The sequence below is a fragment of the Pezoporus flaviventris genome, unplaced genomic scaffold, assembly GCF_033815535.1.
Source record: "Pezoporus flaviventris isolate CSIRO_AGI_PZ_B2104156 unplaced genomic scaffold, CSIRO_AGI_Pfla_v1 ptg000097l, whole genome shotgun sequence".
Taxonomy (NCBI): Eukaryota; Metazoa; Chordata; class Aves; order Psittaciformes; family Psittacidae; genus Pezoporus; species Pezoporus flaviventris.
The window spans coordinates 6865858-6888520 of record NW_026892645.1 but is presented as its reverse complement, the minus strand read 5'-3'; the positions used below and the strand labels follow the sequence as shown (position 1 = coordinate 6888520).

Below are 22663 nucleotides of genomic sequence, written 5' to 3'. Positions count from 1 at the left end.
CCCAGGAGGTAAAACGGGGGGCAGTTACCCGGAAGGGCGAGATCACTGCTTGGGGTCAGGCTGGGTATGGGTCGGCGGGTGGTGAGTGGTTGTATTCTCTTCTCTTGTTATTTCCCTTATCATTCTTATTATTGGTGGTAGCAGCAGTGGTTTGTGTTATACCTTAGTTACTGGACTGTTCTTGTCTCAAACCATGGGAGTCACATTCTGTCGACTCTCCTTCCCATCCCTCCAGGAGCAGGGGGAGGAACAGGGGTGGGGAGTGAGCGACTGGCTGCGTGGTTCTGATTTACAGCTGGGCTTAAACCACGACAATGCCCAAAAATATAATTATCACATAATATTGATGGCTATGTGCATTCCATGATATGGTGACCATGGAAACTTTGTTCCCTTCCCATACTATACTATACAGTCTAATGCTCCACTTAAGATAAAACCGAAAAGATCATGTTTCATTGAAAACATGACCCAGACATAACTGTTTTATTCCTTCATTCATCCAACAGGCTGTAAAAGGACTTTTTAAGGTCTAATCATCTCAATTATCTCAAGATACACAGATTATAATTTGTTAAGGTAAAATAATTCTTTAAGCTGCTTCATTGCAAAGTGGCCACTGAGGCTCTTACGTGAGCATCAGCCACTGTCCTCAGCATCAGCACCTCTGGCTGCCCTTTGCTGTATCTTCCCCAAACTCTTCAAGGATACCAATTCAGTTCTGATCAGTCCCTAAAAAGACTTAAATACACTAAAAACTGAAATTGTATTATGAAATAAAGTGGATTTAGTAACAAATTCAGTGTTACTGAACTCATAGTATTATTTACTTCACTCAGAACTTCACTGCTTGAAGATAAATTAAGCTGCTGTCAAATTTCCAAGCCGCAGCACTAAATGCCAGAGAATTCAGGAATCTTTACAACAGATTTAAATCCATCTTAGAGGAGACTCTACAGTAACATCCAGCACATCATACTCATGTGAAAATAACAGCATATTGTAGAAACACATTCATTAACAGGCAGCATGTATGAAAAGCCTCAGTCTGTCTTCTGACATGACTGGTGTCACTGTTTCCAGCACAAGAAACTACTGCTGTAACCAATCCTCCCTCCTTCAAGAGGATCTTTGAAGAGAGAGCTCTCTTAAATGCTCAGCAAAAAATTAAGAATCAAACCAACCCCACACATTATGAGAAGCTAAGTAAGCACATTTCCTCCTTTTCATGAGCTAAAGGTTTTATAAGAGAAAGCATTTATTTCCCGCTTGAAGAGACACAAAATGTCTTGGTCCTGACATCCAGTAGCTTAGTTTGAAAAATAACCATCCAGGTTGCTTAAAATAAATAACGCCTAAAAGAAGATATGTCAGCAAGAAAACAGATGTTTGCCTAAAATCCGTGGCACTGCTGATGGCAATTACACGAATGAGGAAGTGGAATTTATCTGCAGGGCTTGTTTATCAACTACCCAGAACTCTGGGGGGTCAACTCTTCCTTGATGGGATTAACAGCACATCTCAGCCCACAAAACTATGAGGAGGAGACGTAAGACAACCTGCTTCCAGCTCTGCTGCTGAATCACTGCACACCCTCTGCAAATCGCTGCTCTGTGCATCCTATAACTCAATGGCAAGAAAACAAAACTAATGATCCTGCTCCTAATTCTACAGAAGTTAATTGCAAAACTCCTATTACCCTAATGATTATAACTACAGTTATCATTTTCCTCATTTGAAAGGTATTCTAAGAAAAATTAGTATCAGAGCTATACTATTTTGTTGTCATCACTCTGAAGTGTTGACAACCACCTTACCCACAGAACACATTTCAAAGTCAGGTCCCACCTTCTTCATAAGACACTAAAAACAACTGACTTGTTCCTTCTTTTGGTGACTGTTCAACAGAAAAGTCACAAAATATATTGCTCTTTTCCCAGAGAGAAGAAATAAAGTCCATACAGCAGCCTCCTAGCAGCCTTCCAGTATCCTCATAGCAGCCTTCCAGTACCTGAAGGGGGCCCATAGGGATGCTGGGGAGGGACTCTTCATTAGGGACTGTAGTGATAGGACAAGGGGTAACGGGTTCAAACTTAAACAGGGGAAGTTTAGATTGGATATAAGGAGGAAATTCTTTCCTGTGAGGGTGGTGGGGCTCTGGAATGGGCTGCCCCGGGAGGTTGTGAATGCTCCATGTCTGGCAGTGCTCAAGGCCAGGCTGGACGTGGCCTTGGGTGACATGGTTTAGTGTGAGATGTCCCTGCCCATGGCAGGGGGGTTGGAACTTGATGATCTTAAGGTCCTTTCCAACTCTAACTATTCTATGATTCTATGATCATAGAATCCCAGACTGGTTTGGGTTAAAAAGGACCTTAAGATCATCCAGCTCCAACCCCCTGCCATGGGCAGGGACACTTTACACTAGATCATGTAGCCCAAGGCTCCGTCCAACCTGGCCGTGAACACTGCCAGGGATGCAGCATTTACCACTCCTTTGAGCACCCTGTGCCAGCGCCTCATCACCCTCATGGGGAAGAACTTCTTCCTTATATCTAACCTGAACTTCCCTTGTTTCAGTTTGAACCCATAATCTGACTTCTATCACTGTTTCTAAGGAAAAAGACTCTGGTACTTGGAACAGCTTCCAAGCTGTGTCCAAGCACAAGCTGGCATTATAATTAATGTGCTTAATTCAAACACCAGATCTCACCCACTCTAGTGCTATTCATTTCATGGTTTCCAAACAGTAGTGGACTATAAACCAACTGCAAAACACAAACACACATCTCCACAAAGCTGGCAGGTACAAGCCATTGCTTTCAGGCAGGGAGAGGCAGAGGCAGCTCCGTAAATACTGTCAAAACCAAGTTATTTGTAATCATAAAAGTAATTTTTTTATCTAAAACACATTTATTTTTCCTAAAGGCTAAGAATTGTCTTTATTTTACCCTACCGTGTCCTCCTCAGATGCAAAGCAATAACAGGCTACAAAGTAGGCCACAGACTCCTTTCTTAAATGTTGTATTCTTTGATTCTCAAAGGTTAAAAAACACTTGCTCTGCCATACTTCTGAATGCCTTACACTGAAGGCATACTATGCAAACTTCAATTACTCTGTTTTGTTTAACCTTGTGGTTAAAGAAATCTTACTGGCTTATGTTCTCATCAAAATCCTCACAGTGTCATATTTAAGACAAGCATTATCTGTATTTCAGGAGTAAAACACGAGAAACCATACAGCACCCAAAAGTTCATTGTGACTTGCTTTTCCCCCCCTCTATTCCAACACAGCTGACTCCTGGAAACCCAAGCTGTTTGCTTTGGTAGGTAAATGGAAATGTGGCTCCTCTGACATTTCATTCCAAACACAAATATTTTCAGGAACATTAGGTAATTTACATAACAGAACCTCACTTACACAAATATTTCTCTTTTACAGCTCATTTTACCCTTATGAACATCTGACAGGTACAAACTTCTGCCTTTTGCCCTTTGAGTTTAGATTATCCACCACAATAGAAACAGTACTCACCTATCCGACTCTCTGAAGGTCTTCACTAGCGTAGAATAAATATTTTGTTCTTTTCTTAAAGCAAGCATCAGCTTTTCATATTCAGCTTCTTTATTTTCCTGGATTAAAACAAGAACATACTGAGCTTACAGTGTTAGTTTTAAGTCTGCGCATCTACAACTGTGTGTGCACCTGTGTCCTGAAGAAAATGTGAAATAAGTACAGTTCAAATCTGCTGAACAGGACTGTCCACCTCCAAAGCCTAATCTGAACCTGGAAACTGCTCATGATACTTAAAACCAACCATTATTAAAGGAGGAAAAATACTGCTTCACTATTTCCTTATTATGAGTCACGGATCCAAACAGTGGTTTAACATTTTTATCACAGAATCCCAGATTGCTTTGTGTTGGAAGGGATCTTGAAGCTCATCCAGTTCCAACCCCTGCCTCGGGCAGGGACACCTTCCACTAGAGCAGCTTGCTCCAAGCCCCTGTGTCCAACCTGGCCTTGAACACTGCCAGGGATGGGGCAGCCACAGCTTCTCTGGGCACCCTGTGCCAGCGTCTCAGCACCCTCACAGGGAAGAGCTTCTGCCTAAGAGCTCATCTCAGTCTCCCCTCTGGCAGATAAAAGCCATTCCCCCTGTCTTGTCCCTACAGGCCCTTGTCCAAAGCCCCTCTCCAGGTTTCCTGTAGCCCCTTCAATCGCTGGAGCTGCTCCTAGGTCACCCCTTAAGAAGCCTTCTCCAAACTGGCCCAGCCCAGCTCTGGCTGCAGTCTAAAAAGAAACCCCCCAACCCAAGCATCCTCACTTCCAGTTTACAACTCAAAAAACCCAGGAACAACCTGGCAGGAGTAGAAGGGGGAGAAGGTAAAGCAGACAAACCCAAGCTCCAAGCACACGCTTTACAACATTGTCCTAACAGTCCTCTCTGCGCTCTGGATAAAACTGGCTTTCTTTGAGGGAAGGGTTCCTGCAAATTCTGTTCCATTTCTGAACAAAAAGGACTGTATCGAGCCGACAAATAAAGGATGAACGTGTCAGATTCATTCGTTGAGTCAGCTTTCTGCACGCTCAGCTGGGTCACTGCAAGCTGCTGCTTTACTTGTGCAAAGAAAAGACAATTGTTTACCTGCAGTCTTGCTCACAGACTGTATTATTATTATGTGAATAAATCCAGACACTCATGCTTCATTCTCAGTAAGGAACCACTGATTTCCCCAAGATCTTTTCACTCCAAAACAACAGCACGTTCCCTTTTCCAGCGGGAGACAAAAAATGCAGCTATTTAATGGAATATTTGCTTGCACTTATTACATAAAATACCTAAGAAAGCTATCTCAGAAGAGAAAATACTGGGATAGTTATAGCAAATTTAGCTGTATTAATGTCAGACACCTATATTCTGCCTGTGTTTGAAGAACAGTTTTGCTTCTCTCACTTTTCTCTTTTGACTGAAAGCTGAAAGGAAGAACAAAAATGTGCCACAGCTCAGGTAAAATCTCAGCTAAGGAAACTCTCGAGAGATACTAAATCATTAGTGAACAGATCATTAACGAGGAAGAAATCTACACCCAGGAGTGTGAAGCAGCTGTTATTACTCCAACTGCAATTCCTAAGGAAGGGATCTCGACAAAAAGAGCTCCAATAAAACCTCGTTAAATCACACTAATGATGCAAAGACTCTGTTAATTTGGGGAAAAAAATCAGTATTCTGCAAAGCAAACAGCACAAAAGCAAGGACAACTGTTGTTTACTTTTCATTATTTACACTCAGATTTCACAGTATGCTGGCAAATATGGTAAATAATATTCTGCAAGTGTAATCAGGTTTGGATCAAATTACTGCTATGTGTCAGATCCTACTGCAGAGCAAGTACCATCCACCACCTAACGCTACAGACTCTGACCTTGCCTTTGTGCATGTGTACCCTGTTAAACCACCAGCATTCCCAGCGGTAGCTGGAATTCTAACAAATGTTTCTAGTGAAATTGGTATATTAAATACTGTTCTACACATGAAGTGCAAAGGCTGTGGGAAGAACTCAGAGCAGCCTTCCAATATCTGAAGGGTGCTACAAGGCTGCTGAGGAAGGACTCTTCGCCAGGGACTGCAGCCATAGCACAAGGGGTGATGGGTTCACACTGAAACAGGGGAAGTTCAGGTTAGATAACACAGAAGAAGTTCTTTACTGTAAGGGTGCTGAGGTGCTGGAACAGGTTGCCTAAAGAATTGGTAAATGCTCCATCCCTGGCTCCAGCCAGGTTGGACAGAGCCATGGGCAACATGGTCTAGTGTGAGGTGTCCCTGCCCACGGCAGGGGGTTGGAACTGGATGATCTTAAAGGCCCTTTCCAAGCCAAACCATTTCATGATTCATATCAAGTTTATTGTCTAGACACAGAGAGGAGCAGAACACAGCAAGGCCTTCTGCTGACTCAGTGCTGAGGAATACAGAGGCAAACTGATGGGGGCGAGTGATCTAGATCCATTTTGATGCATTAATCAAAAAACCTCACAGAAACCCCACATTAAAAAGTACGTCTTACAACCTGAATGAAGGAGTCTTACCACGATGCTGGAATCTGAGCCTTTCAAGAACAGTCACTGAACATGAAACACACAGACTGCAGTTTAACTAGGAAAAAGCTTGATCACAACGACACCGCTCAATGACGTAGCAAGCCACAGGAAGAAATAAATCTTTTGACTTAATTTAGTTGGTTAACAGCCTGTTAAAAGTTCCAGTGAACTCTTCCATATGTCTGATACAAGCTCTGCAATTATTACTGAAGACACGACAGAGCCATATCCTAATTAAAAGCTCTTTCTGAAGCACTGGCAAAGTAATGTCACTGTGAAGAGTTTACGGTACACAAATTAGATAACGGTTGTCACCAGTTGTTCAGGGTCTGTGGCTGTTGTATTATCAAAGCAGTGTCATGCACAGAATGATGCTCCGGCTTCCTGTGTTGCTTTGAGAATTCACAGGTTAATTTAGTTCTACATTTGCACCAAAATCTCAGGAAGTTCATGAAATCCTCCCTCTTTTTCCCCTGCATAACAGGAGACATGAGCTGTTTAATTCCAAATGTCACGGACTACACACAAATTAGTAAACTCTACATCCAACTAGGTAGACGTTAGGAAAATCATGAAGAGGTGTTCTTGATTTTTCAGACTCTCTCATGAATAATAAGGATGAGGAGATACAGTCTGAACATGGGTTTTTTTTTCCCTGTACATTATTACTGTCATTTCTAAATAAAGCGTAGGAGTGAATTACTCCAATCAACTCCCCAACGGTACACAAAACATAAGGCAGCTCTGTAACTTAAATAGACCGTAATGCTGTGGGAGTTAATGAAACATTAAACCTCTTGACACATGGTGTGAGGGAAAATGTGTTAAAGGAGATAGCTGCAAGACATCCAGGACCATATTGCAGTGAAAGATTTATATTCCCATGAAAGGAGGCAATCTAACACATTAAAGTCTATATTTAAGTCTGAAATACTAATGCTAAGCAGCAGAGGTGTAAAACATAACTTATTTTCATTAAAGGTTTCTCAAATTGTAAGCAAATTAAAAGGTTTATACCTCCATAATAAATAGGTGATTGGCAAAGTCACAAGAAGATCCAGTTGCCTCACTGAATATTCTCCTGCTTACAACAACCATCAGGATCATTCCAAAATCCCTGAAGGTTCGAGGATGATGACTGAGAGAAGACCACCACCTACACCTCATCATTGATGCTTCCATCCATCTATCAGTACTAGAACTTGGTCATTTCTTCTAGTACTGCAGTAAACTTTCTGTGTGGGCTACCATAAATGAGACAATTGCCAACAAAGATTTAAATTGTTACAGGCCAACGAGTCATATATCTAAAGAGATATAGAGAAATCAATTTAGAATTAAACCTCCTATCAGTGTGGCCCCATACTGCAGTATCACTGTGTGCAAGATCACACCTGCAACACAGCAGCACCCAGAAGCACAGCTCAAGGACTGAGCAAGAGCCACTTTGCTCAATTTCCCTGCTTTTCTCAGTAATAAAATGAACCACAGAGGTCTAAGAATCTGTGTTAGAAATAGATTTACCTAACAAATACTCCAACAAAAAGAGCTTTGTAAGGAATACTGGTTGTGAAAGAAGAGCATTAAGCACTAAACCAACTAGTTTCCAAAATTATAAGGAGTCTATTTGCAATTCTGCATTTCTTAGCTATAAAATAGACTTCATTCCAAGCCTTCATAGATGTCAGAATCAGCAGTTGCATGACTACCCCAATTATCAGTGTCCTCACATGCTCTCTCTTCAGCTTGTGACAGTGGCTCAAGAATCCACTCCCAAATTAGAAACTGTCATTTATCTTCCCTGGCCTGGCCAAGGCACCCAGCAGAGCTTTGGATGTTGGTTGCTTTAAAAATCCATCATTAAATTCAAATAAAGTAAAAAGATCTGATGAAAAGCGAGAAAGTTCTGCATCTCTCAATTCAGTTTCTTCAACTTTCAAGATCAGTGAGGCCAGAGCAGCTTGGTTTCTGTTCTCTCTGGTGGGGAGCATCCTGCTGGGCGTTTGTTGAGAGTTGGTGCAGCACTGGAAAGTCATCAGAGGCCAAAGCAGCCAATGAGAGCAGAGCTCTGGGTAATCTGTGTCCAAAACCTCCTGTTTAATATGCCAAAGCAGGTTCTTAGGGAGGTATCTTACACAGAGCTTGGGCTGCAAGGACAATGGGTTGTGATGAGGTATTGTTCACAGCCACTAAGTGAACCAGCAACAGAGAATAGATGGTGATTAGAAGGTGGGTGCTGGGTCATTAGCATGCAGGGCTTCACTTGCCCCTGTTCTCTCCCCTGGTTACATACCTGTATTGGAAGTAGGGTGTATAGTGGAAAGTTAGTGTTTGATTTTCACTGATTCTGCATGATTTTCCATCCTCCTCTGGGACAGAAGTTACGTGCGTGCACTGCAGTTTGTTTTAGAGAGTTAGAATTTCTACTCAGCCTTTCACAGACTTTATTTTCTCTGCATGTATATTCATATATACTTTGCCATACTCTGCTCTGGTACCCTGGCAACAGCACTGCAGCTCCTTTACTCTGAGCTTGTCCTATAACCTATGACTCTGTGTGCTCGCACCTACCTTGTTTAATAATAGTGCCCATAACATATTAAGCAGGTCATCACCAGTGTGTTCAGAATGTGACATAAAACAGCACGTAATGTTTCCTTTACTATTGGCTCACTTCATTTTAAACTTTGTTGAGGAAATCTCATTCATGACTGATATATTTTAAAGAAATGAAATAACAGTACATATATAGTATGTACTAGTCTAACCCTTTTTACTTTGCCTGATGCTTTTGGAGACCTTAACATATTAGGCTGCAAACACCACCAAAAAAAGACAAGAAATGTACCTCCAAAAGTAGTTCTCAATAATCTGTACAAATAAAGCACTGATGGAGTCAGCAAGTGATTTAAAAACTTAACAGTACCTGTCTTATTTTAGTAAAGTTTGGTGATGCCATATAAACTCCTCCAAGTACAATATCATGTATTTTTATACGGCAGACCAATACCATCACAATCATACAAATCATAAGAAGCAATTGGTAATAAAGCCACTGCTATCTTTACAGTAATACAGAACATTTGGATATGGTACTGATATGAAGGAAAACCAGCCCCTTACAGCAGTGAATTACAATGTACGTGAGTTCACACTTTCGAATCCGAAGTCCAAATTCTCTTCACTTTGAAGTCAAGGTCTTTATCTGCAAATTATCAGTTATGAAAAAACTGACCTCCAACTCTCTGACTATCTTGATGATTGACTGTTGAGACTGTGCAGCACATCTTTCCTTTACTAAGCCCTCATTTTTCAGCTCAAGTTCTTCATTGGTTCTCAGAAGGTTCTTGTACTTAGTCAGGAGCTCCTGCAATTCCACATCCTTTTCTTTAACTGTTCCATCAAGTTTCTAACAAAAGAAAACAATGAGACAGTTTTACTCTAGTTTTATATTGCAAAACAGGCAAACAAGCAAAATTCAAGGGATTATCCAAGAATGATCAGGCACGTGTTTTTTACCACACAAAGGAAGAGCTCAATTTAACATAATAGAAGCAAGAAAAGATCCAACTTTCCCCAGCAATCCAATCTTTCAAGTATTAAAAGCCAAGGCATGTACCTTGGTCTCCAAATAAAGTTGAGAGCAACCTCAACTATTACTCTTTGCATTGCTGGTTGAATACCATGAGAACTTTCCAGGGTTACATCTCCAGCTGTAAGGAACCTTGAGCGGGGGTCCATTAACATTCAGGCAGCTCCCTCCTATATGTCATTGTGAATAGGCTCCAAAAAAAAGATTAAATATTTCAGTATCTCTACCTATTTCTGCACAATAAACTGACAATCAAAGGCATTTCAGAGCTTTTAAAGTATCTTACACAACAGTGAAAACTCTACTAAGTATAATACTTAGCTTTCTTCCTCCTCTGTCCACACGCTTCATAAAACCCTAAAAAGAAATCTTTTTGAATGCCACACACTATAATTGTATCTCTATTCTGCAAATACAGTGTTACAGTAAGTGAAGGAATTTCATCCAAATCAATAGTAATTCCAAATACAAATGTGATTTTGTATTAATTTCTCATACAGAAATCAAATTACAACTTTCGACTTTTCATTTCAAGCCTACCTACCTGAAGCAGTAGATCCTTTTGACTGACGTTGTCTGTTAGCTGCTTGATAACTAGTTCTTGGCTCTGCAGCTTCTGATTACTTTCACTCAAAAGAATATTGTAATGATGTTCGAGCGCTTGCTCTTTCTCAGTCATTTCACCATGTAATTTCTCCAGTTGATTTCTAAGATCCTACAAAACAAGCGAAACTGAATATTCAGTAAATCAACTCTTTCAAAAGTTTAAGCCTAACAACCCATATTATTAGTTGAACTTTCCATTGCTTTAAACTCCTCCTATCACTTCAGAGTTTGGAAAGGGTATTTAATCCAGGCTCTTTCTCTTGGCATCAACACAGCATGAAAGAGAACTTTTAGATGAGGTGTCAGTGCTGTCTTCCAGGTTGTTACTGTTTAAATGCTTTTGGTACAGAATGACTGGACTCCAAGGCTATCAGGAATATCATGCACGTACATGCTGCCGCTGTCAGAATGAACACCCGCTTCTGAGTCTATTTACTGCCTTACTAGAAATAGGAGAAAATTGGTTACGGGTGATTCAGTTTGTCATTTGCTCTTTTTCTCATCACACCATGAAAATTCTTGCACTAACATTGTATTACCAGTTCCTTTTGCATCAAACAAAAGGTCACAAATGTTAAAACATTTTCTTTTGGCAAGAGCACAAACTTCAAATGACCACTGAGGTCAGGCTTGTGATTAGATGCTGTGGAGAGAACTGCAGCTTGATTCTGGTTCCGTTAATTACTTCCTGCAGCCCCAAGATTAACCGTATCATCTCCACAGCTTTGCTCCCCATAAGCCCATTTTGCCTCCAAAAGACAGAAGAAAGCTCTTTCAACAGCCATGCGCAGTAGCAAGTCCAAAGGACTAAGATCTGTACAGATCAATGAGGACTACTGCAATACAGAAAGAGGTACCTCCTAGTTCACAGGTCACACACTTGAAGCACACCACTATTACAGCATTCTCCTATGGATTCCTGCAGATCCTGTTCCAATTCACTTGAAAACCCACCATCTGTAGCTATCTATGGGGTTTCAAAGCCCGACCACCTGACAAAGCCTTGGATTCCAAGCAATAACATCAAAGACTTCCTATTCCTTACACTTTGCTATGAACTGGCTTCTCTCGTTTCCCACCACCATTTGTGCCACTTCAAACTGTTTTGCTGATTTGCTGGAAGCTTCAACCCTGTCAGCTGAAGGAGGCACAGCTTGTATATACACTAGCCTCACTTACATATATAATAAGAGCCTCACTGTATAAGCTCTTACTCCCCAAGAAGATCCAGAGCATTTACTGTATGTGTACAAAAAGTAGGAACTTGTAACAAAGGAGCTGCTGTTTAAAGTTAAACAATTAAAACTTAGAGGAAACTTTATCCTATCTAAACTTCTCTTCAGACCCTTAGAACCAGGTAACACAGCCTACACCTTCAAATAAATGTTTTCATTTTATTCCCAAAGAGGGCCCATTTGTGAAGTACCATAAGTCCTTTAAACCGTTTGCACATATGGTAGTCACCTATAAACCTTACATTTACATCCCGTGGGATTTCAAATTCAATAGTTGCTTCCCATTCTAAGTACAAAGAAATAGTACTAGTGGCACTTTAATTGCAACCTCTTTACAAACTGCTTTATGTCCTTTTCTTGGCTTAATTACCTTGCTTCATGGAGGTTCACATCAGATCTTTAACATCAATTTTACTACTCAGTGTTTTACTTCTGTTTATTTTGCACATTAAATGCAAATCGTCATTTACAATGCCTTTGGTTTACTTGCTTCATTTTAGCTTCATTACCAGGATTCAGCTAAAAAATCCTTAATAGCTCCCCAAAAAAAACCTTGAATGTTATTCAAACAATGATTAAGCTTAGACTTTCAGTTCTGAAAACTAATTAAGTTAATTTTTTTCAGGATCAAAAGAACCACTTCCTTAACTAAGAAAACTGAAGACTTGCAGAATCAGATCCCAATTTTGTCTATATACATAAACTCTCAAATCTGTTTCTATTTCTTCCTAACTACTACCTATAACCTGGAATGTGACAGAGCTCTCTTGGAAACAGTGTGAGGTCTGTCGTTTGGCTTCAAGGTATGGAGCTCTTTGGGGGGGGGGTCACATTAAGCCTATTCACATAGAACATGTTCATTGGAAGCAAAGGATCAGCTGCAGTGTTATAATTGTCACTGCATTGCAAAGTTCACTCCTTAGCTTTCCATTTTTACACTGTTTTTAATACTATCAGATCACTGAGAGGCTTTAAGTGAACACATTACATGTTAGGTAACTTCAAAGGAACGCTTTTGACCTCTGCTGTAACTTCAAGTGCCCAATACTCTGTGACTTCTCATTATGAAAACATACAGCTTTAAGAAGGAATGATGATAGACATGCACAGATAGAAAAGATGCTGCTGCATAACACTACTACACCCCCTATCATCTACTCTCAGTCATCTTGGTGTAAAATGCTTGTCAGGTACAGAAAGCATGCCTCTCCCTTGAAAGCAGCAAAAATAAGTTATGGCTAGGTTTATGGAAAGAGCTAGACTGACAAGGCATACAATTGTGGAGTAAGTAAAACAGCCTGCAAGAGATTTTCAATTTGCAGCTACTTTACCTCTACTACTGCTGCCCCCAGAGTTCCCTAAATTCTTCCCAAAACAAGCAAGGGTTGAGAATGAAAATTATCTTCTTTGCATGAGCTGGAATTCTGTAGCACATAAAACTATCCATCAATATAGCAGGTTGCTCGAACTCATTGACCACTCAAATTGTCTGGGAGAATATCTATTGGTTTCTATACATTGAGTTGCAAGGATAATATAGTAGCTACAGCTCTTAGAGCATAAACTTTGCAATTCTCTCTGCCAACCTTTTTCCCCAAGAGACTTTTCTATGATTAATGATAGTTGAAGTAAGAAAATGAATGTGAAACACTCTAATACAGAAGACCAGAGCAGATGCCTCCCCCTCCTTGTCAGATGGAAAACAGTTTGGTGAATAATTGAGTTGTGAAGCTCCAAAACCTCCCTCTCAGGCTTAACTACAGACAGGAAGACTAAATAATAAATTCTGCCTAATGAGTTATTCTGTATTTCCCCAACCAACTGATCAAATATGAATACCTAGTAAATACACTCTAATTGTCTACACTTAGGCCTGGAGAGAGAATGGGTACTTGAAGTGTTTATTCATGTAAATGTGAACAAACTCTTTGATCAAGAAGCGCTGAATCTCTGTTACAGAGACACTAACATGGTGGACACAAGCAACACTGAGATTACATTTGTTCCTCATCAATCATATGTAAGAATATATATGACCAAAGTTTCTGTTTTCAAAGAGGATAAAGTGATGCTGAACCAATGCTTGACAACAGCTTCTGCCAAGTTCAGAACTGGAAGAGGTTTTGCTTCTAAAGTTGACCTAGTAAAAAGCCAGTGCATGTACACACCCTGAGACAGGGATGCTGTCCAAGGACATCTACGCTCATCCCTCCAGGACAGTCCTGATACTGGGCCCAGTCTGTGATTTGCATGATAAGCTCACACGTAGCAGTCTTAACTTAGTTCAACCTTCTTCCATTCCAGGACAGTAACGCCCAAATCATCTCCAACCAAACTGGGTTTACAACAGGGCAGAAGAACTTTTTCTGGCACTCAAGTTTTGGAGGTTTTTTAATAGATACATGCAAAAATGTGGGTTATCCCAATTACAGTATTGAAAAGTCACTGAAAATTTCCCTGCGAGTGAAGAGCCAACAGAGCAGCTCATTACAGATGTCAAGGGCATTTTCTGCAGTTTACACACATTCAGACTGCTTTTATTCCAACAAAATAGAAACACTGAACAGGTATTTTAGAGTATAAATAGAACTGAATTTTTAAGGCTGTCTCATAAAAAGTTTGCAGCCGATCACTGAAGTGCTCTTCTATTTGTCAAAGAGCAAAATATCACAGCATATTTTCTTCCTCCCACATAGCTACTACTTAATGGGCAACATTTCACAGGCAATGGTGCTGTATCCAAATGTACCAGCAACTCTTGAAATTGAAGCAGCTGTTCTACAAGGAATAGGAAATAGGTTAGGGATATAATTCTTATAAGACTGCTCATCTTTTGGCAGAAATGCTTTTCCCCAAGGAACTAGTCATTTACATGAAAACCTTGGACGTAATGGAGGCAAACAGGTTTCTGTAACACAAGTAACTTTGAATCCCCAGGCAACTCCCTACTCAGCCCTATTTTTCCTGCCTTTGCTATACAGAGTTATAGCCTAACTCCCCTGAAAGATAGAAAAAGTTCTGAATAGTGTAGACAGTTACATATAAAATACTTTAAATCAATAAAACATGTTCTTTGTGGCTGTTTTACTGACAGGAGCGATCTGTTCTTTCTCTCCGTAACCTCAACACCCTGAAGGAATTTCAAAGCACACCAAAGATAGAGACTTTGTGACAGCAGCCTAACCACAGTTGACAATCAACCCAAAATGCAAGTTAAATTGGGGACAGGAGGAGGGAGAGGAACTAATTTGTTTGTAAGTAAAGAGACCCCTCTACTGGTTTTAAGTGAGATTGCAAGAACAGCAATTTCCACCCATATCTGCTTTATTAAGGTCCTTATTTAAGAATTGAACCGAAACAAGACAAGCTCATTTAATCTTTTATGTAATTTAATAAAGCAGGAGACTAATCCCTAACTGAAGAGGACCAGACTCTGCACGCAGGCAGGACTCACTCATTAAAGAAATGCTGCCCTAATGGAAGCTTTGGTTAAAAACCCACATGAAGAGATAAGAAGTGAGAGGTGAGTTTTATGGCAACCTCTCAGCAGAAAGTGCACTCTTTCTCAAAGGAAGAAAAGGAACCTGATCATTCGCTTCAATGCTGGGAGCAGAAGCACTTATCTAAATGCCTACAGCAAGGTAAAAAAAACCTATGTGGAATATGAAGCAAGCAAAGTTGATGAACAGATAGAGCACATCATTTTTAGGTTAAATTGTGATCAACTAATCCTCTGCTTTGGGAATTTTACAAGCAGAAATTATTAAACTGCCTTTTGAAATTAAAGCCTTTGCAGTGACCCTGCTATGATAACAAAAAAGCTGAAGTTCGGCTTAAGGTTGCAACTATTGGCTACTTGCTCCTCTTCTGCATTAGAACTTACAGTTTAATTGAAGTAGTGTAATTTAAGATATTGTAGAGATAAGTAACAAGAGAAATGCAGCAGAAATATACAATGTTCATTGTTGTGCACTTTCAGATTCTCTCATCAGACAGAGGCCAACAGTAACCATTTAGCACTTCCAAAGGCTAATGATTTTTTCTAGGACCTAAGCCTATCGAAATGATATTTAACATATTTTTCAATGCAGACCACATGCCAGGCAATCTTCTTGGCCATTCTTTCGAATACTGACTTTAGGCAAATGCATTTCTCAAGTTTACTCATATTAAACCCCTCAATTTGTTAGAGAAGGACATGCTCAAAGTGCTAAAGTACTTTTAAACTTTATGAAATAAAGGAAAAGAGTGATAATAACATTAATGGTTTTGTCACTTCTGCTCTTCTGTAGTTGTGCTTCATCCAGCTCCTTCTCCATTTTCTCTCTTTCTAAATTCAAATCATTGAGCTCTTGATCGGCCCTTTTAATCCTCCTTTGTAGTTTATGATTCTCAGCATCCTTTGTAAGGTTTTCTGAACGCAGCTCTGCTAAGAGGGTCTCTTTTTCCATCAAGAGAGCTTGATAATCTGCAGCACCCTGAAACATAAAGCAGCATTCATGTTCTATAAGGGTATTTTGTAGAGACTGGAAGTCTTCACTCCTGTTGTACCCAAACCCACTCCCACACACCTCTTTCCAGTGCTTCAAAACTGTGCTGCAAAATGCAGTGGAGTGACAGATACTCACACAACAGGGAAAAGGTTACACTGAGCATCTTCCCAACTAATGGAACACAACTTTCAGTTGCATCCAGTGCAGGATAACAAAGCCTGAGACAACTAAGGACTAGATAAAGGTTGACCTGCAAAGGAGTCCATAGTGTAAGTGAGATCATATTATTATTATTATTATTATTATTATTATTGGCTCCCAAAGCTCTTATTACATAAACTTTGGGTCAGTTTGAATCCAGACTAAGTCAAGGAGTTACCAAGTCATAAGCATATTGTTTTATACAAAATAACATCTGATTTATGCTCTTCCCCATCACATACTGTTAGAACTGGCCTCAAAGTTCACAACACATGACAGGAGTAGTGGGCTATGCAGCATGGTCTACTCACAAAGAACTGCCTTCAACTCAAGTTTGTAGCTAAGTAGCAGAGTTATGAGGAGAAGGGCTTGCTCTGTCACCCACCATGCAATATGGATTCTGTGGACAGGAGGGATTAGTTGCACACTTTTTAAACCTAGAACTTCTCAAAAATAATCAAGTTCTCATTAAAACAAAAGGGTTAAAATTAGAGAAATACTTCAAAGCAGGACTTCCATTGCTATGAAAAAGCAAACATTAGCTATAGATTCACACCCAGGCCAAAACAACCTGAAGAAGCAACAGGATATGCTTTTCCATATAGGGCACACTTAAAATTTGGGCTTAAGTGAAATAAATGGCTTTTGAAGAAATGTAGGTGCATGAGACTGACATCAAGAAACACTGCAGTCAGTCACAAAAGCTTTAGTTGTGTGTGCTCCAGACACAAGCACATCAACTCTTCCATTCCTGCTGAGCTCAGAGTGGATGCACAAACATCATCATGGAAGATTCATCACTGCCTCTAATCTGTATTAGGTACTTTTATCAGACTTAGTTTTAGATGAGTTTGAAACCATTAAAAGAGACATTATGTTGCCTGCTTTAATGTCAAATTCTTGCTTTCCCCCAGTTTACATTTGAAGACCTTTATAATGCATAATTTATCATCATAAAGTCCTTTCTCCTACACACACAGGAAAGCATTACTAAATCACATTTCACAAGTAACATTCCACTCTTTTATAAATAGTGGTTTCACATTTATTATACAAATAAATCCAAACAGGTGCCTCATAGACAGTTCAACTCTGCTAACCTGAAGCATGTGTTGTTACCATACTTTTGGTACAAAACCCAAAGGATTCTTAGGTCAACAAAGCAACCTTGATACCATCTCAGCTCCACAACTCTTAGTGCCTTTATTTTTAACTCATTTTGGTTTTACACATTTCTCCCTTGGTTTTCAGTTGTTTTAAAAGAAAAAGCTCAAGAAACAGATAAATTTTAACACTCTGTCCTTCAAATGGGTTCAAACTTACACAGGGGAAGTTCAGGTTAGACATAAGGAAGAAGTTCAGGTTCTTCCCTGTGAGGGTGGTGAGGCACTGGAATGGGTTGCCCAAGGAAGTTGTGAATGCTCCATGTCTGGCAGTGCTCAAGGCCAGGTTGGAGGGAGTCTTGGGTGACATGATCGAATGTGAGGTGTCCCTGCCCATGGCAGGAGGGTTGGAACTGGATGATCTTAATGTCCTTTCCAACCCAAACCATTCTGTGATTCTAAATGATCCGATTTGGGAAAACTGTTCAACGTAAGAGAAATCAGACATCTTAAACTCATTTCCACTTCTTTGCTTTCAGAGACACAAAGCCCTACTTGCTGCGGGGAAATACAGAGGAGGGAGGAGCAGAGATGAGGGAAACCATATTAACTGCTGGTTTCTTACCTTGAATTTTTGCATATGTGCTTTGTGAGTGGCCTCTCTTGCCTTAGCCAGTGAAGCATTTAGATCTTCAATCTCGGATCCAAGCTCCTCATTCTTTAAATAAAGTATAATGAATACTATGTAGAAAGAGTTATTTCCAAGGGACAGTGATTCAGTAATAGCTATCCCATCTCATTACCCATTCATCCAACTACACTAAACAAATACTTCAGAAAACAAAACCACCCAATACATCATAATAAATCTTGTTTAAATAAGTTCTGGTTCTTACACAGGACTCACTACACTGCCCATCTCTCAGGTTATATATTTCCCATGCTTCAACAAAATCTGAATTCCAGCTGACACTGACCTCTCCTATTTTAGCTGTCTTTATGACAGCTCCACTTATTCAACATCACAAAATACTTCTCCTACCTTTTAAGTGGTGCACAGAGCTGATAAAAATCAATGTGCACCTGAAAACATCTTTCATCAAACTTCTTAAGTACTTTTTCCTTTCTCCTCAAGTCCAAGACCCAAAACTCTAAATAAACAGAGCTGCTTACAGGTATGACAACAGTGATTAAGGACCCACTAGAAACCTCCTAATGGTTACAGTGAGACACAGCCAACCCCTGCCCCACGCACAACACACATATTCCTCTCCCAGTGATAGTTCAGCAAGATCATAACTACCATACCTCTTTTTCCTTTGCTTTCAATGCAACAGTTAGCCCTTGGATAGTTTTATCCCTTTTCAAACCATTCTTCTTTTCAACAGCAAGCTCATTTTCTCTCTCTTGTAGCTCTTCTTGAAGGGACTAAATTAGATTATGTGAAAGTTGCATTAACTTCCCACTAAGAGATACTGTAACTGCACATTAATAAGTACATTTTCTCAGAGTTCTTATATCTTATTACTTAGATTACTAACATTAAATATCATCCCAAATGCAAGTCATCATCTTAAAGATGTGCCTGGAATACAGTATAAGAAGCTTCATCTCACAGGCTGGCCATGAGTATCAGCTTCAATATGTGAGTGCACCTATCAGCTTCAAAACCAAGGGGAGCCTTCCTGCCACCTAACATAACAGAATTTACCAGAAGACTTCACTTTGCTTCCTTTGGAGTCAAGGCCTCTCTGTAACTATGAATGCATAACGGAAGGGATCCCAACATGTACTATAAGTGATCAAGGAAACAACTAAAATCAGAACTTACCTGAATCTTCTTTTCAAAGGAGTTTCTCTCATTTTTAAGCTCCATTCTAATAGCCTGTAAGAACAAAACAACTATTAGAGTCAAGTGAATGTAGTCTAAACACAAGTGTAACACATTAAACTGGACAAAATGAGCTTAAAAACATTGGGGAGGAAAAGAAAAGCAAACCACCTTAGTGTATGCCTTTTGGCAGGAATATACATTTATATATGATTTTTAAAATCTTGAAGGGACTAAATTAGATTATGTGAATTTTTAAAATCATATATAAACAACAGAGTTGTGTGAAGTGATTCATCATGGGGTTTTCTCCAATACTGCATCCCAAAATGATCACACAGTCCATTATAGAATCAGCTAGGTTGGAAATGACCTATAAGATCAAGTCCAACTATTACCTCAAGACTGCCAAGACCACCATTAAACCATGTTACTGAGGGCTTTCCCTACATGGTTTGTGAATACTGTCCACTTCCTGTGAAAGGATTAAAGGTGACCCTGTTTTCACCTTAACACACAAATACTCTTGGGAAACCAGGGCAGTTTTTCCTACTATATACCTATTTAATTGCATATTTTAATCAGCATAACTATACTGATTTTTCCTGCAAATACTGATTTAATTGCAAGGCCACACAGAACTGAAAACTTTTCATTCTACTCATTGGTCCAATCATACAAGGTTCTCTTGTCTATTTCTGACAGAAATCAAAGGTCTGCAGGTACTGATCATTATTAACTTATAAAACCAAAGGCAGGAAAACTTCTCAGAAGCATGAGAAGCCTCCATGGTTGCTTTCTTAATTCTGCCAGCTTTAATTTATTGCTTGAATAACCATTGGAGGAAAACAAAGATAGACAACAAGCCTTAACAGCTCTATCTACACGTCAGCTTTCAGGATATGTCTTGCTATGTAAGAGCCAAGTGAAATAGAAGGCTAACTCTTAGCACATTCTGTAAATGAAAGATTACACTTTCCCTTTATTTCATGAAGGGTTTTTAGGCCTACCCCCCTTACCACAGCTTTTTCTCCAGACCATAACAGTAGAGATACTTCCTAATACCAAACTCCCAAGTCACATTCTTAACTTCTTGGCATCTATTGAGGGAGAGATTAACATCTAGCATTTTTCTTTTTAATATACACTTCTGTAAAGCAATTGCACAGTATCTGTAACACAGGCACAAAGCAAGGGGAAACATCACCTCTCATTGAACGAATGGTAAGCATGGGTAATAAGGACGAATGTTGACCAGCAAACCACAATCTCACCAATGAACGTTACACAAATAGAGAAGGGAGGGAGGTAACAACCATGGAGAATATTTTAAAAGACTGACGTAAGTCACTCACATACTGACATGCACAAAGCCTTTAAAATCCTCCACCTCATGAGATTTAACACAGAACTGTTCAGTCAGTCTCCTCACCTCTATCTCACTATCTTTTTCATGCCTCAAAGCACTGGTAAGTTCTCTGATCTTTTCTGCTGATAAGTTTCCATCATAAGATCCACTCTGAGCCTTTTCCTCTTCCAGGCGTTGAATTAAAGCTTCTTTACTTTTCAGTGACAGATTCAGTTGCTCTATAAGTCTGAAATTAGAAAATCAATATTAATCTTGCATCATGTACCACCATTGCAATAAATCTTGCAGACAACTTCCCTAGGTGAAGGCTCCACACAACACTTGTGAAACTCCGGGGAGGACTTTCACAACCTCTTTTCCCTCCAGAGAAACCAGAAAAGGTGAAGTAACTTTACAAAAAGCAACAAACACTTGTGAGCCCCCTGCAAAGTGCTCATTCTTCTTTTCAAATGCCAACACTTATGCTTCAACATTTTAGTTACATCGTCCTTTAGAGCACACACAAAAAGCTTATCAATCTATTCCATTTCATACACCACCATATCCTTTCATGTCATCACTGAGTATCCCCCAAGTACACATTTACATTTATATTTGTACCTAAGCTGGTTCTCATTTCACAACAATGCTCATGTTTCCTGACAGATATAAGGGTTATTAAGGCAAAACTTTCTAGCATAAAATGCCAGCTGTGATTCCCCTTGTATTTTGTAGCATAAATGGTGAAAGCATCTTTTAAACACAATATGGATTCCAGATGTGCTACTCTCAGACGCATTTAAAGCACTGCACGTTAACGTTTGATTCACTTCAAGAAGTCAAATGCTCTCTTCTTCCATTAGCACTATTTTTTTCTAGGCCTGTGAATACTTACACCGATCTACCAGCATGCAATAGATGATCCTGCTAACATTGGATCACGGAGGGAAAGCTAAAGAGAGGGGAAAACCACCAAAACTAAACCAAAACCTTCGTTATACTCCAGTCCTGCCGATTTGCTTCCACACTTCAAGTACTATTTTCACACAAGCTGTCAACCAGAGTACCTCAAAGGGACTGGGTTTAGACCTCCTTCCCAGCTCAAGTCTCTCCGGAGAGTCATCTGCACTGAGCACAGTTGCTAACAGATAGAAAGAGGAAGACAGGGAAAGGGAAAGGAGGGAGACAACTTGAGAGCCAGGTTATAACTAAGTCGTGGCACATAAGGTGCAGTATCAAAACTTATTAGAACAGATTTGTAATTTTATGCCACAATAGAGTTCAAATTGGCAGTTTTCAATCTCTATGTTTTTGGAACAGCTGTCTGGAACTCACTGCAAACCTTGCTTTGGTGCTACCATAACATAAAGCCTACAATATGAAAGCCTCAGGCCAACACAACTTTCTGTTATCAGGGTAGACCAATTATGCAGTGACTCACAGAGCAGCTACCTGCAGGGCTCAGTCACAAACAAATGGGAAAGGATACTCTAACATATAAGGAATCATAGCAATCTTTTGATCTCCGTCCTGGGCTCATATCCCCAGACCAAGCCAGCTTTATTGGGAGGCTTGCCAGGCTTATATTTTATCCTACATACCTAAAAAAGAAAAACCCTCCAAAGGATTGAGATTTTATTTGATACATTTTTCCCCATCTCAAGTAGAGGAACAACTCACACACCTTTGCCACTACCTGCCAAACAAAGCCAAGCCAATGCTTTGCAAAGCCCAATCAAAACAGCTCAAACACAGTTTCTCTCCCCATTAGGTTTACCAGCCCCAACATACACATCCCTGGGACTGCAGAGTACGTAAGCACCATGAAAGCAGTAAGTGAGTACAAATGGTAGAGTCAAGTTCTATTCAGCAGTGGTTCAAGAAAGCAGCGAGCAGGAGGTAAGTCAAAGCTACAAAGATGCTTTCAAATAGGACATGCTCATGTCACTGATCCTTTTACACTTTCAGGCAACGTTTAAACGTGATTTTTCTATCATGCAGCATGTAAACTGGTTGTTGCTATTCATCTAATAGCTGAATAGATAAGATAGCCAGTAGCACTCACTCATGTATCTGAGGGTAGGATCAAACTATTAAAACCTATAAATCCATGTTGACTCTTTGCACTTGAACAACAAAGAATTCCAGTAGTCAGAA

General features: G+C 39.9%; 1 protein-coding gene across 1 annotated transcript in view; it reads right to left on the bottom strand.

Moving 5' to 3' along the window:
- The window catches only part of CDK5RAP2 (CDK5 regulatory subunit associated protein 2), an 80246-nt gene that overhangs the window by 45243 nt on the left and 12340 nt on the right, over positions 1 to 22663 (bottom strand). The window contains 8 exon segments of the mRNA XM_061476624.1: positions 3533 to 3630; positions 9333 to 9506; positions 10234 to 10404; positions 15790 to 16008; positions 17953 to 18045; positions 18636 to 18755; positions 19159 to 19212; positions 20591 to 20753. Of these exon segments, the coding sequence (XP_061332608.1) occupies positions 3533 to 3630; positions 9333 to 9506; positions 10234 to 10404; positions 15790 to 16008; positions 17953 to 18045; positions 18636 to 18755; positions 19159 to 19212; positions 20591 to 20753 (1092 nt within the window).